This window comes from Piliocolobus tephrosceles, chromosome 19 (genome assembly GCF_002776525.5).
Source record: "Piliocolobus tephrosceles isolate RC106 chromosome 19, ASM277652v3, whole genome shotgun sequence".
In the NCBI taxonomy this organism is placed as follows: domain Eukaryota; kingdom Metazoa; phylum Chordata; class Mammalia; order Primates; family Cercopithecidae; genus Piliocolobus; species Piliocolobus tephrosceles.
The window spans coordinates 23,005,297-23,018,013 of NC_045452.1; the positions used below are offsets into that span (position 1 = coordinate 23,005,297).

Here is a 12,717-nt window from a genome sequence, read left to right on the forward strand (position 1 = left end):
GAATGGCGCGAGCAGGCACGGAACCGGCTTTTCCGCCTTCCTGCAGCGTGATTGGCCCGCGGCTCAGGGAGGCGACCAATGAGTGCTCTCGGGGAGAGCGACGAGGCCAATATGGCTTCCTGTACCTGGTGACGCTTGGCGAAACCGAGGTCTCATGGAGAAGCCCCCGAGTATTGAGGTGAGGAGAGGGCTTAGCGTGACTTGGAAGGGGAACCCCGAGATCCTCGCTCCGTGGACCCTTCTTTAGGGCTTTTAGCGACGTCTGGAGGATGGAGGGTGGAAGGATGGATAAACTGAGATAGTTAAAGTGAACCAGGGCCAGAGGCGACTGGCGTTACTTTTTGCTCCTCTCCTACTGGGACCAATGTTCGGCGAGTTCAGGGAGGAACAGCCATCCCTGGCCTGGGGGAAGGGGAACTAGGTTTAGGAAGTGAGAGCTCCTGAATCTTCTTTATCCTCATTGTCTCGTGGCCGTGTTCTTTAGGGCTTGTGAGGCCTGTTACGAGGTGGGAAGTGAAGGGAGATTAACGTTGGGTGAACATCACTCCTTGTCTGTAACGTTCATGTGCATCATCTTCCAGTACACTCACAGGAATTATATATTATTCTTTCGTCTTTGTCATTCAAGCCACTGAGGCTTAGAGCTGGTGCGACGCCCCAGGAAGTTACCCCGGCTGGAAAGTGAAGGAGGTTGGATCTAAGTCTGTCCGCCTCCGAAACTTTGTTATGCTTTTCACATTGTACTGCAACCTGGAACCCACTCATCCCTTCTGTTTTTTCTTTCAGACGGAGTCTCGCTCTGTTGCCCAGGCTGGAGTGCAGTGGCGCGATCGCGGCTCACTGCAACCTCCGTCTCCCGGGTTCAAGCAATTCTCCTGTCTCCGCCTCCCGTGTAGCTGGGATTACAGGCATGCGCAACCACAGCCGGCTAATTTTTATATTTTTAGTAGAGACGAGGTTTCACCATGTTGGTCAGACTGGTTTCGAACTCCTGACCTCAAGTGATCTGCCCGCTTCGCCTCGACCTCCCAAAGTGCTGGGATTACAGGCGTGAGCCACTGCACCCCGCCTCATCCTTTAATCATTTGGTTTCTGGGCACCTTATATTTGTTTTAAGAGACGGGGTGTTCCTCTGTTGCCCTGGCTGGAGTGCAGTGGTTACTCACAGGCGTGATGACAACGCACTGCAGCCTCGAACTCTTGGGCTCAAGCAATCCTCACACCTCAACCTCCTAAGTAGCTGGGACTATAGGTGGTCTCTGTCACCCTGCCTGACAAGGGTACCTATATTTGAACTGTTTCCTTTCTAGCATATTTGCATGTGTAGTTGCAAATATAAAGTGGAATAAGCTCAAACATTCTGCAAGGGTAAAGGAAAATAATAATGTGGAGAATAAGAATAGCATGTCACACTTTTAGAGCTGTTACTGACTGCTGGAAATAGAACTAGGCTTTACATATCTTCATCTTCATAAGAATTATCTAAAGAAAGCTTATTATCTCTCTTGTAATGATGAAGAACTGAGGGCAGCAAGATAAAATACGCACAAAATCACACAGTTAATAAATGTTAGAGCCTAGGCAAATCAGATTCAAACCTAGGCAAATCAGTCTATGCTTTCAACCAGTAAAAGTTGGCAATGTTTATTGAGCACTTACTATATGCAAGTTACTATTCTGAGTGCTTTGCCTGTATTGTCTCTTACTTCTCCCCCAAATCCTTTTTTTTTTTTTTTTTTTTTTTTTTGAGACAGAGTTGCTCTCTGTCACCCAGGCTGGAGTGCAGTGGCGCAATCATAGCTCACTGCAGCCTTGACCTCCCTGGCTCAAGAGATCCTCCCACTTCAGCCTCCCTAACCACCATGCCTAGCTAATTTTTTCCAGTTTTTGTAGAGACAGGGTTTCCCTATGTTGCCCAGTCTGGTCTGGAACTCCAGGCTCAAGCAATCCTCCTGCCTCGGCCTCCCGAAGTGCTGCAATTACAGGCATGAGCCACTATGGCCAGCCCCCAAACCCTGTGAAATAGGTGGTACTATCCTCATTGTACAGATGTGGAAACTGAAACACTGCAAAATTGACTTGCTGCAGGTCATACAGCAAGTAAGCACTAGAGATGGTATTTGAGCTCTTCACACCTTTTTTTTTCCCTTTGAGACAGCGTCTTCCTCTGTCATCCAGGCTGGAGTGCAATGGTGTGACCATGATTCAGTACAGCCATGACCTCCCAGACTCAAGCTATCTTCCCACCTCAGCCTTCTGAGTAGCTAGAACTACAGGTGCATACCACCACCACCTGGCTTTTTTTTTTTCTTTTGAGACAGGATCTCACTCTCTTGCCCAGGCTGAATAGCAGTGGCATGGTTATGGCTCACTACCGCCTTCACCTCCCAGGCTCAAGCAATCCTTCCACCTCAGCTCCAAGGAGCTGGGAACACAGGCACATGCCACCACACCTGGCTAATTAATTTTTTATTTTTATCTATTTTTTTGAGACGGAGTCTGGCTGTCGCCCAGGATGGAGTGCAGTGGCACTATCTCGGCTCACTGCAAGCTCTGTCTCCCAGGTTCACGCCATTCTCCTGCCTCAGCCTCCTGAGTAGCTGGGACTACAGGCACCCACCACCACGCCCGGTTACTTTTTGTATTTTTAGTAGAGACAGGGTTTCACCCTGTTAGCCAGGATGGTCCCGATCTCCTGACCTTGTGATCCGCCCGCCTCAGCCTCCCAAAGTGCTGGGATTACAGGCGTGAGCCACCACGCCCAGCCGAGTCAAATATTTTTATTTTATAGATGAGAAAATTGAAGCCCACAGAAGTTAAATGACTTGCTCAAGGCCCTATAGCTAGTTAGGATCAGAGCTGAATCTAGCGCTATAGTACACCCCAAGATGCCACAGTTATCTTGTGTGTCATCTGTCTGTCCGATCCTCTTTGGAGCAGTCTGGGTCCCAAATTAACTTTTCTGTGACTTAAATTGTTTCTGAGTTGAGATCATTTTGATGTAATATTGAACGGAGAAGACTTTTCTTTTTTCTTTTTGAGACAGAGTCACTCTGTCGTGCAGGCTGGAGTACAGTGGTACGATCTTAGCTCACTGCAACCTTCGCCTCCCGGGTTCAAGCAGTTCTCTGCCTCAGCCTTCCAAGTACCTGGGATTACAGGCGCCTGCCACCACACCCGGCCAATCTTTGTGTTTTTAGTAGAGACAAGGTTTCACCATCTTGGCCAGGTTGGTCTTGAACTCCTGACCTCGTGATCCACCCGCCTTGGCCTCCCAAAGTACTGGGATTTCAGGTATGGGCCTCCATGCCCGGCTAAGAATTAATTTCTAATATATATCTTCTACCCCAGAAAGTCTTTGTGAAGTACCTTAGGATATTTCACTTTTTTTTTTTTTTTGAGATAGAGTCTCGCTCTGTCACCCAGACTGGAGTGCAGTGGCACAATCTTGGCTCACTGCAGCCTCTGCCTCCTGGGTTTAAGTGATTCTCTGCACCAGCCTCCCAAGTGACTGGGACTACAGGCACCCACCACCATGCCTGGCTCTTTTTTTTTTTGTAATTTTTAGTAGAGACAGGGTTTCACCGTCTTGGTCAGGCTGGTCTCGAACTCCTGACCTCAGGTGATCTGCCGGCCTCGGCCTCCCAAAGTGCTGGGATTACAGGCGTGAGCCACTGCACCCGGCCCTAATTGTTACACAGTATTCTATTTGAACCATGTTAAAATATCATCATTTGTAAATCCACAGAGGAGCCTGGTGAATTCCTAACACATATTTTCTGTCTTGTTAAGCTATTGTATTGCATCATGGTGGAGAAATGTGGAAATAGGAGTAATGATCCTGGTATTTGGAAGGTTCCCGAAAGTGTGAGGGGGCTGATAGCAGATCTGCAGCTTCTCCCCCCATGCACTAAAGCCAATCATAATTCTTTCTACCTGGTTTGTGTCATCCTCCATTAGGAGACCCCATCTTCAGAACCAATGGAGGAAGAGGAAGATGACGACTTGGAGCTGTTTGGTGGCTACGATAGTTTCCGGAGTTATAACAGCAGTGTGGGCAGTGAGAGCAGCTCCTATCTGGAGGAGTCAAGTGAAGCAGAAAATGAGGATCGGGAAGCAGGGGAACTGCCGACCTCCCCCCTCCATTTGCTCAGCCCTGGGACTCCTCGCTCCTTGGATGGCAGTGGTTCTGAGCCAGGTGCCTTCCGAGTGTCCCCTGAGGATGGAAAGGAGTCAGAAGATTATAGAGGAAGAGGGGGATGGATATAGCCTATACGGGCAGAGCCATCCAGATGTAAAAGGCTGTTAATTGTGATTTCTAAGGGATCAGATGTATAAGGATCTGTAAGGGAGACAGAAGCACTCGAAGTAGCCACAGCGTTACTTCCTTTGCTGAATTTTTTTTTTTTTTTTTAAGACTTGAGTCTCACCCTGTTGCCCAGGATGGAGTGCAGTGGCACGATCTTGGCTCACTGCAACCTCCACCTCCCGAGTTCAAGTGATTCTTGTGCCTCAGCTGGAATTCCAAGTAGCTGGGACTACAGGCACCCACCACCACACCCAGCTAATTTTTTTTTTGAGACGGAGTCTCGCTCTGTCGCCCGGACTGGAGTGCAGTGGCCGGATCTCAGCTCACTGCAAGCTTCGCCTCCCGGGTTTACGCCATTCTCCTGCCTCAGCCTCCCGAGTAGCTGGGACTACAGGCGCCCGCTACCTCGCCCGGCTAGTTTTTTTGTATTTTTAGTAGAGACGGGGTTTCACCGTGTTAGCCAGGATGGTCTCGATCTCCTGACCTCGTGATCCGCCCATCTCAGCCTCCCAAAGTGCTGGGATTACAGGCTTGAGCCACCGCGCCTGGCCTTTTAATTTTTGTATTTTTAGTAGAGGTGGGGTTTCACCTTGTTGACCAGGCTGGTCTCAAACTCCTGAACTCAGGTGATTCACCCACCTCGGCTTCCCAGAGTGCTGGGATTACAGGAGTGAGTCACTGTGCCTGGCCCCAGTCTAATTTCAAATTGTGACTTCATTCATTCTTTCATACAACTAATGTGTATTCAGCACAGTTTAGATGCTGCTGAGTAACACGGTGCTGTTTTTTTGTGTAAGTATATACGGTGGATTTCCAGCCTGGATGTTAGAAGATAGGAAACCTAAAGTGTTTTGGTTCCTTTCTAAGAAGGGACAAATAGCTTGTGGCTTGGAAGTCAGGGTGGGAGTGGGGAGGTAATACACGATAAAGTGACCCTGGGTAGGAGGATTGGGTTGAGGGCAGGCAGATGAGAATCCCTGTGGATCATCTGGAAGCCAGTTGAGTTCAGAAATGTGATGCTTGGGCCGGGCGCGGTGGCTCAAGCCTGTAATCCCAGCACTTTGGGAGGCCGAGACAGGCAGATCACGAGGTCGGGAGATCGAGACCATCCTGGCTAACACGGTGAAACCCCGTCTCTACTAAAAAATACAAAAAAAGTAGCCGGGTGAGGTGGCGGGCGTCTGTGGTCCCAGCTACTAGGGAGGCTGAGGCAGGAGAATGGCGTAAACCCGGGAGGCGGAGCTTGCAGTGAGCTGAGATCCGGCCACTGCACTCCAGTCCGGGCGACAGAGCGAGACTCCGTCTCAAAAAAAAAAAAAAAGAAAAAAAAAAAGAAATGTGATGCTTGGACAGCTGCTGAACCCCTGTGTCAGGGCCTCCCATGTATGGGCTGCCTGTGAAGAGAGGCAGGCTAGTCTGTGATGACACTGCCATCCCTTGGATCCCAAACTTTATTTGTTTTGAGACAGGGTCTCATTCTGTCACCTTGGCTGGAGTGCAGTGGTGTGAAAATGGCCCACACTGCAGCCTTGACCTCCTGGGCTCAGGCAGTCCTTCCACCTGAACCTCCTGAGTAGCTGGGACTACAGGCGTATGCCACCATGCCTGGCTAAGTTTTGTGGGTTTTTTTTGTAGAGACAGGGTTTTGCCATGTTGCCCAGGCTGGTCTTGACTCCCAAGCTCAAGTGATCCCCCACCTCGGCCTCCTAAAGTGCTAGGATTACAGGTGTGAGCCACTTCACCTGGCTCCAAACTTCTTACAAGAGTAATCTAATACTCTTTGCTGTTGAATCTTATTTCCTTTCTTTTTTTTTTTTTTTTTAAGATGAAGTCTCGTTCTATTGCCCAGGCTGGAATGCAGTGGCGCAATCTTGGCTCACTGCAACCTCCGCCTCCCGGGTTCAGGCCATTCTCCTGCCTCAGCCTCCCGAGTAGCTGGGACTACAGGCGCCCGCCACCAGGCCCGGCTAATTTTTTGTATTTTTAGTAGAGACGGGGTTTCACCATGTCAGCCAGGATGGTCTCGATCTAACCTTGTGATTCGCCCACCTCGGCCTCCCAAAGTGCTGGGATTACAGGCGTGAGCCACTGCACTCAGCCTTATTTCCTTTCTATTCATGTTGTCTTCTTTTCATCCCTTGCCTTTTTTATCTTTCTCTCTTCTATCCTCTTCTAACCCTTCTCTTAGAATCTTAGGATTTAGAACTAGAAGGAACCATTAGTGACCATTTAGACCAGGGATTCTGCACATTAGAATCATCTAGGGGAGCTTTTAACAAACTATAGGTGCCAATCTCCCATCACAGACCATTAGAATTTTAGGTTCAGGCTTTTTTTTTTTTTTTTTTTTTGAGACGGAGTTTTGCTCTTGTTGCCCAGGCTGGAGTGCAGTGGCGCCGTCTCAGCTCACTGCAACCTCCGCCTCCTGGGTTGAAGGGATTCTCCTGCCCCATTCACCCGAGTAGCTGGGATTATAGGCACCCACCACCATGCCTGGCTAAGTTTTTTGTATGTTCAGTAGAGATGGGGTTTCACCATGTTGGCCAGGTTGGTCTATGAACTCCTGACCTCAGGTAATGCACCTGCCTCGGCCTCCCAAAGTGCTGAGATTACAGGTGTGAGCCACTGTGCCAGCTTAGGCAGTTTTAAAAGCTCCCCAGGTGGGTCTAATAGTGAAGTCACGGGCTAGGCGTGGTGACTCACGCCTGTAATCCCAGCACTTTGGGAGGCCGAGGCAGGTGGATCACCTGAGGTCAGGAGTTCAAGACCAGCCTGCTCAACATGGCGAAACCCCTACTAAAGATACAAAAAATTAGCTGGGCGTGGCGGCACATGCCTGTAGTCCCAGCTACTCAGGAGGCTGAGGCAGGAGAATCCCTTGAACCCGGGAGTCAGAAGTTGCAACGAGCCGAGATGGCGCCACTGCACTCCCGCCTGGGTGACAAGAGCGAAACTCCATCTCAAAAAAAAAAAAAGTGAAGTCACAATTAAAACACTGAAACACTGATCTAGCCGGCCGTAGTGGCTCACACCTGTAATCCCAGCACTTTGGGAGGCCAAGGTGGACGGACCATGAGGTCGGGAGATCGAGACCATCCTGGCTAACATGGTGAAACCCCATCTCTACTAAAAATACAAAAAAAATTAGCCGGGCTTGGTGGCAGCACCTGTAGTCGCAGCTACTAGGGAGGCTGAGGCAGGAGAATGGCGTGAACCTGGGAGGCGGAGCTTGCAGTGAGCCGAGATCGCGCCATTGCACTCCAGCGTAGGTGACAGAGTGAGACTCCATCTCAAAAAAAATAACAAATGATTCTCCGCCACGGCTCTAGTTCAGTCCCTTTACTATATAGATGAGAAAATAGAGCCATAGAGGTTAAGTGACTTTGGCACTTTTTCTTCCTATACATTTTTTCTCTTATTTTTTTTGAGACAGTGTCTTATTTTTTTGCCCAGGCTAGAGGTACAGTGGTGCAAACATGGCTCACTGCAGCCTCAACCTCCTGGGCTCAAGCAGTTCCCCCCCCCCCCCCACTTTAACCTCCCAAGAAGCTGGGACAACAGGCGTGTGCCATCACACTAGGCCTTTTTTTTTTTTTTTTTTTTGCAACAACGTCTTGCTGGGTTGCCCAGGATGGTCTCGAATTCCTGCCCTCAAGCAATCCTCCCTCCTTGGCCTCCCAAATTGCTGGGATTACAGACAGGAGCTACCATGCCTGGCCTCTTCTCACTTTACTCTCACAAACTTTTCAACACTCACCTGTTCCCCCAGTCGTCCTCATGGATTTCCATTAGCTCCTCTGTTGATATATGCAGCCAAGGGAGGCCAAGCAGCAGCACTTTGTTCAGGTAGATTCAGGATATACACGCCAGTACCTTTCATTCCTTCTCTTATTCCATTAGCCTTGGTCGGGGCAGGGGCGCACCTGGTTAATGCAGTGCCCCAGGTTTTGAAGGGCCCATCATTTTGTTTGCTTTGAGGTGGCCGTATCGGGTGAGTCATGTGCTAAGTTCTCTTCCCAGCTGTCTGTGAGATGTGTGGTATCGTGGGTACAAGGGAAGCCTTCTTCTCCAAGACCAAGAGGTTCTGCAGCGTCTCCTGCTCCAGGAGCTACTCCTCCAACTCCAAGAAAGCCAGTATCTTGGCTAGATTACAGGTGAGAGGCAGCCACCTGGGTCCTTCCCGGGGCCGTTGGTGCTGAGATAGGAACCACTCACTGACTGAAGGCAAGGGCCAGGAACGTTTGAAAAGCCCCTTGCTGGTGGCCAGCTGGTATTTATTATGTTCTCAAACTTCAGCGGACAGAAGAATCCATTTATGGAGCTTTTTAAATTACAGGTTCCTGAAGCTACCACCCATTCCCTGCCCTCATCCCCCAGAGTCTGGTGTATTCGGTACATTTTAAACAAGAACTCTGGGGAAGTCTGACACCCTTGGTCTTCACCCCACACTTTTATACATCCTTTGAAAGGAAGCTGGGAAACAGGCCCAAGGTTCACCAGCCATGGTGGCTTCAGGAAGACCATGCCTTGTCTGACTCCATGTCACAGGCAGCTACCTAGAAAGTCTTGCCAATTTTCTAAATTACTGACATTTATAGAATTTTTAGAGATGGAAAGGTTCTTGGATGTGCTGTTGAACCCACACATTTATTAAGTATACTGAGGTCCAAGGAGGCAGAATAACATACCTAGTGTGGCTCTGTAGGAAGAGAATGGCAGAATTGAGGCTGGAACCTAATTTCAGGGGCTTGATCTTACATTGTTTCCCAGTAACTGTGACCAGCATCCACAACACTGCTTCCCAAATTTGCCTGCATGCTGGGATCACGTGGAAAGTTTAAAAAATATTGATGCTGGTCGGGTACGATGGCTCACACCTATAATCCCAGCACTTTGGGAGGCCGAGGCGGGTGGGTCACGAGGTCAGGAGATGGAGACCATCCTGGCCAACATGATGAAACCCCGTCTCTACAAAAAACACAAAAATTAGCCAGGCGTGGTGGCGTGCACCTGTAGTCCCAGTTACTCGGGAGGCTGAGGCAGGAGAATTGCTTGAACTTGGGAGGTGGAGGTTGCAGTGAGCTGAGATCGTGCCACTGCACTCCAGCCTGGGGAAAAAGAAAAATAAAATTAAAAAAATATATTGATGCTTGGGTCCTACTGCGAAAGATTGTGATTTAACTGGAATGGCGTGTGGCCTGTACAGAGATCGAAAGAGCTCCCAGGTGATCCTAATGTGCAGCAAAGCTTGAGGACCACTGATGTTTATTAGAAACTGCTGTGTTCTAGAGCCTGCTTACTGCTTCATACACTATCGCCTTTGTGAGACAATTACCATTGTTTCCCCATTTTGTAGATGTCAAGGCACACAAAGATCCCTCTCTTCAGAGAGCTAAGAATAATATTGGTAATATTAATAGCCACAGTTTGGGAGTACTCGCTAAGGGCTTGACATTCTCAGTCCAATTAATGATCTTTAAAAATTTGATTTTTAAAAAAATTCCTTGTTATAAAGGCTCAGAAATTTCAGTAACTTACTTAAAGGTATACAACTAAAAATTGTAGAACTGGGATTTGCCCTTAGGTTTGCTTGGGACTTAAACCCAGATTTCTGCTTCACTGATCTCCTTAGTAAATTCCTGGTCAGTGCTTAAGTTACAAAATACCAGATCAGTGGCCATTCCCTTTGGAAAGGGAGGACCCCCTTTGAGTGCCTGATGAAAGCCGTGGACCCTCTCCTGAACATTCGTGTATGTACAAAAGGTTGCCTCCCAGTTCATGAGCGTTTCTGGCCCCCTGCGAGGCCCATTCTTTGCTTTGGATCTATTGGTAGCGACACTGGAGGAAGGAAATGACTGAGACTTGAATCTGGGACGGCAGAAAGGCTTAAAAGATAGAACATGGGTCTCTCCCTCCTCTGCAGCCCTGCCTAGCACCCCCGACCCTTCCCCACAACCACCCCCTGAGCTCAGGATTGTTACTGTCATCACTGTTTCACACATGAAGAAACTGAAGCCCAAAAGAGGTTAAGTCACTGACCCAAGCCCAGGCCTTCAACTTGGCAGCCCAAATCCAGAGTCATGATCCCAGCCGCTGGGCTACACATAGCCTCTCTCCTCTCCAGGGAAAACCACCCACCAAGAAAGCCAAAGTCCTGCACAAGGCTGCCTGGTCTGCCAAAATTGGAGCCTTCCTCCACTCCCAAGGGACAGGACAGCTGGCAGATGGGACACCAACAGGACAAGACGGTAAGATAGCAGAGGGCTCTGCTTAGGAAGCTGCCATGGCTGAGGAGGAGGCTGGGTTTGGGGTGGCCTTTTCTAGGAATGAAGACTGGGCAAACTGGCCAGGTGGAAAGTGCCCTAAGCCAGGGTCACCACGGATTGCATCTTCCTCACCTGTTGGGTATTGTGGAAATTACCCAGAAAAATCCCTTCAGCCACCCTTAAATCACCGGGACTCCTACCCATGATCATTCAAAGCCAAGAATTGGCTGTTTTTGTTTCTCTTTGCTTTTCTCCCTGTGGTTTCTGTTTCCCTGGGGCAATGAAGGCCCAGATCCGGTTTGAAGGCAGGTTTGGAGAGGAAAGGAGCCTCTTTCTCTTTCTCTGAGTGCTAAGCAAGTTAAACATATGCGTAAAGCAACTCTGCTATCGTTGTGAGTTTCTAACTGAAATTGAGCTCAGCAGGCAGGAGCTCAGTTGGAGGGGCCCTGGTGTGTGCGCACCCCTCCCCCACATTTCGATTGGGTGTGGCCAGGCAGGTTGGGGGAGGTGGGAGGAATTGAAGCCCAGGGATATTTGAATTTTCCTCTTTGGGGGAAGAAAGGCAAGAAATTTCCCTTTGAATGCTCCTCTACTCCTGAGAGTCTTGCCACCTTTCAATTCAGCCCTCAACAGTGGTCCCTCATGGCCACTGGCGGAGCAGGTATAGGAGTGAAGGAGGGTGTCGTGGGCAGCGCTGTGAGAGGGGCTGCTGGGCGTGGGGGACCTACCTCTGCAGGTCCCACAGGGCCCTTGGGGTCCAGGCTCCTGGAGTGGCTGCTGCTCAGGCTCCCAGCCTCATTCGTCCTCTTTCTGCTCTGCAGCTCTGGTCTTGGGCTTCGACTGGGGGAAGTTCCTGAAGGATCACAGTTACAGGGCTGCTCCTGTCAGCTGTTTCAAGCACGTGAGTGCCCTGGAGCTGAGGGAGGGAGGCCAGGGAGCCGGGCGTGGAGCTGCTCCTCCACCTGCTTCACTGGGTGGCTTCAGGCTGGACGGTGGCGGTGGGGAGGTTTTTGCCCTGAATTCTCTAATAGTCTGAGCATTTTCATTCCCAGGGGAGTTGCCTCATACTTGTGTCTAACACATATAATCCAGTTTGCTTTGTAAAAAGCCTGCCCCTGGGTGCCTGGGCTAGCACAGCTGTGTCCAGGATCTGTGATGAACTAAACTCAAGTCACCAGGAAGATGGCATGGGATACCCCAACTGGCTGAAGCCAGGGCTGAGAATAAAAAAGGTGAATTTGGCCGGGCACAGTGGCTCACACCTGAAATCTCAGCACTTTGGGAGGCCAAGGTGGGCGGATCACCTGAGGTGGGGAGTTCGAGACCAGCCTGGCCAATATGGAGAAACCCCATCTCTACTAAAAATACAAAAATTAGCTGGAAGTGGTGGTGGGCACCTGTAATCCCAGCTACTTGGGAGGCCGAGACAGGAGAATCGCTTGAACCTGGGAGGCTGAGGTCGTAATGAGCTGAGATTGCGCCACTGCCTTCCAGCCTGGGTGACGAGCAAGACCCTTAAAAAAAAGTGATTTTCCCAAAGAAGAGTCAAAAGTACCATTGGCAGGAAAGTGAGGATTAGGTACTGGGAAGCAACTAAACACCCCACTGCTGGTCCGGGCATTTAATTTAATTTAATTTATTTTTTTGAGATGGAGTTTCACTCTTTTCTTTTTTTTTGAGACGAAGTCTGGCTCTGTCGCCCAGGCTGGGGTGCAGTGGCCGGATCTCAGCTCACTGCAAGCTCCGCCTCCCGGGTTCCCGCCATTCTCCTGCCTCAGCCTCCGGAGTAGCTGAGACTACAGGCACCCGCCACCTCGCCCGGATAGTTTTTTGTATTTTTAGTAGAGACGGGGTTTCACCGTGTTAGCCAGGATGGTCTCGATCTCCCAACCTCGTGATCCACCCGTCTCGGCCTCCCAAAGTGCTGGGATTACAGGCTTGAGCCACCGCACCCGGCCGGAGTTTCACTCCTGTTGCCCAGAGCTGGAGTGCAATGGCACTGTCGGCTCACAGCAACCTCCCCCTCCCAGGTTCAAGCGATTCTCCTGCCTCAGCCTCCCGAGTAGCTGGGATTACAGGCACCCACCACCACGCCTGGCTAATTTTGTATTTTTAGTAGAGACGGGGTTTCTCCATGTTGGT

General features: G+C 49.9%; 1 protein-coding gene across 2 annotated transcripts in view; it reads left to right on the forward strand.

The window, feature by feature from the left end:
• Window positions 1–12,717, forward strand: part of L3MBTL2 (L3MBTL histone methyl-lysine binding protein 2) — a 25,399-nt gene continuing 12,682 nt past the window's right edge. Inside the window, exons 1-5 of one of the 2 annotated variants that reach the window (XM_023221887.1) lie at window positions 1–178; window positions 3,961–4,198; window positions 8,330–8,463; window positions 10,434–10,557; window positions 11,397–11,476. In XM_023221887.1, coding sequence (XP_023077655.1) covers window positions 155–178; window positions 3,961–4,198; window positions 8,330–8,463; window positions 10,434–10,557; window positions 11,397–11,476 — 600 coding nt within the window. In that variant the 5' untranslated portion in view covers window positions 1–154. Of the gene's footprint in view, window positions 179–3,960; window positions 4,199–8,287; window positions 8,464–10,433; window positions 10,558–11,396; window positions 11,477–12,717 lie in introns of both variants that reach the window. The other variant, XM_023221888.1, reaches the window with a different exon arrangement.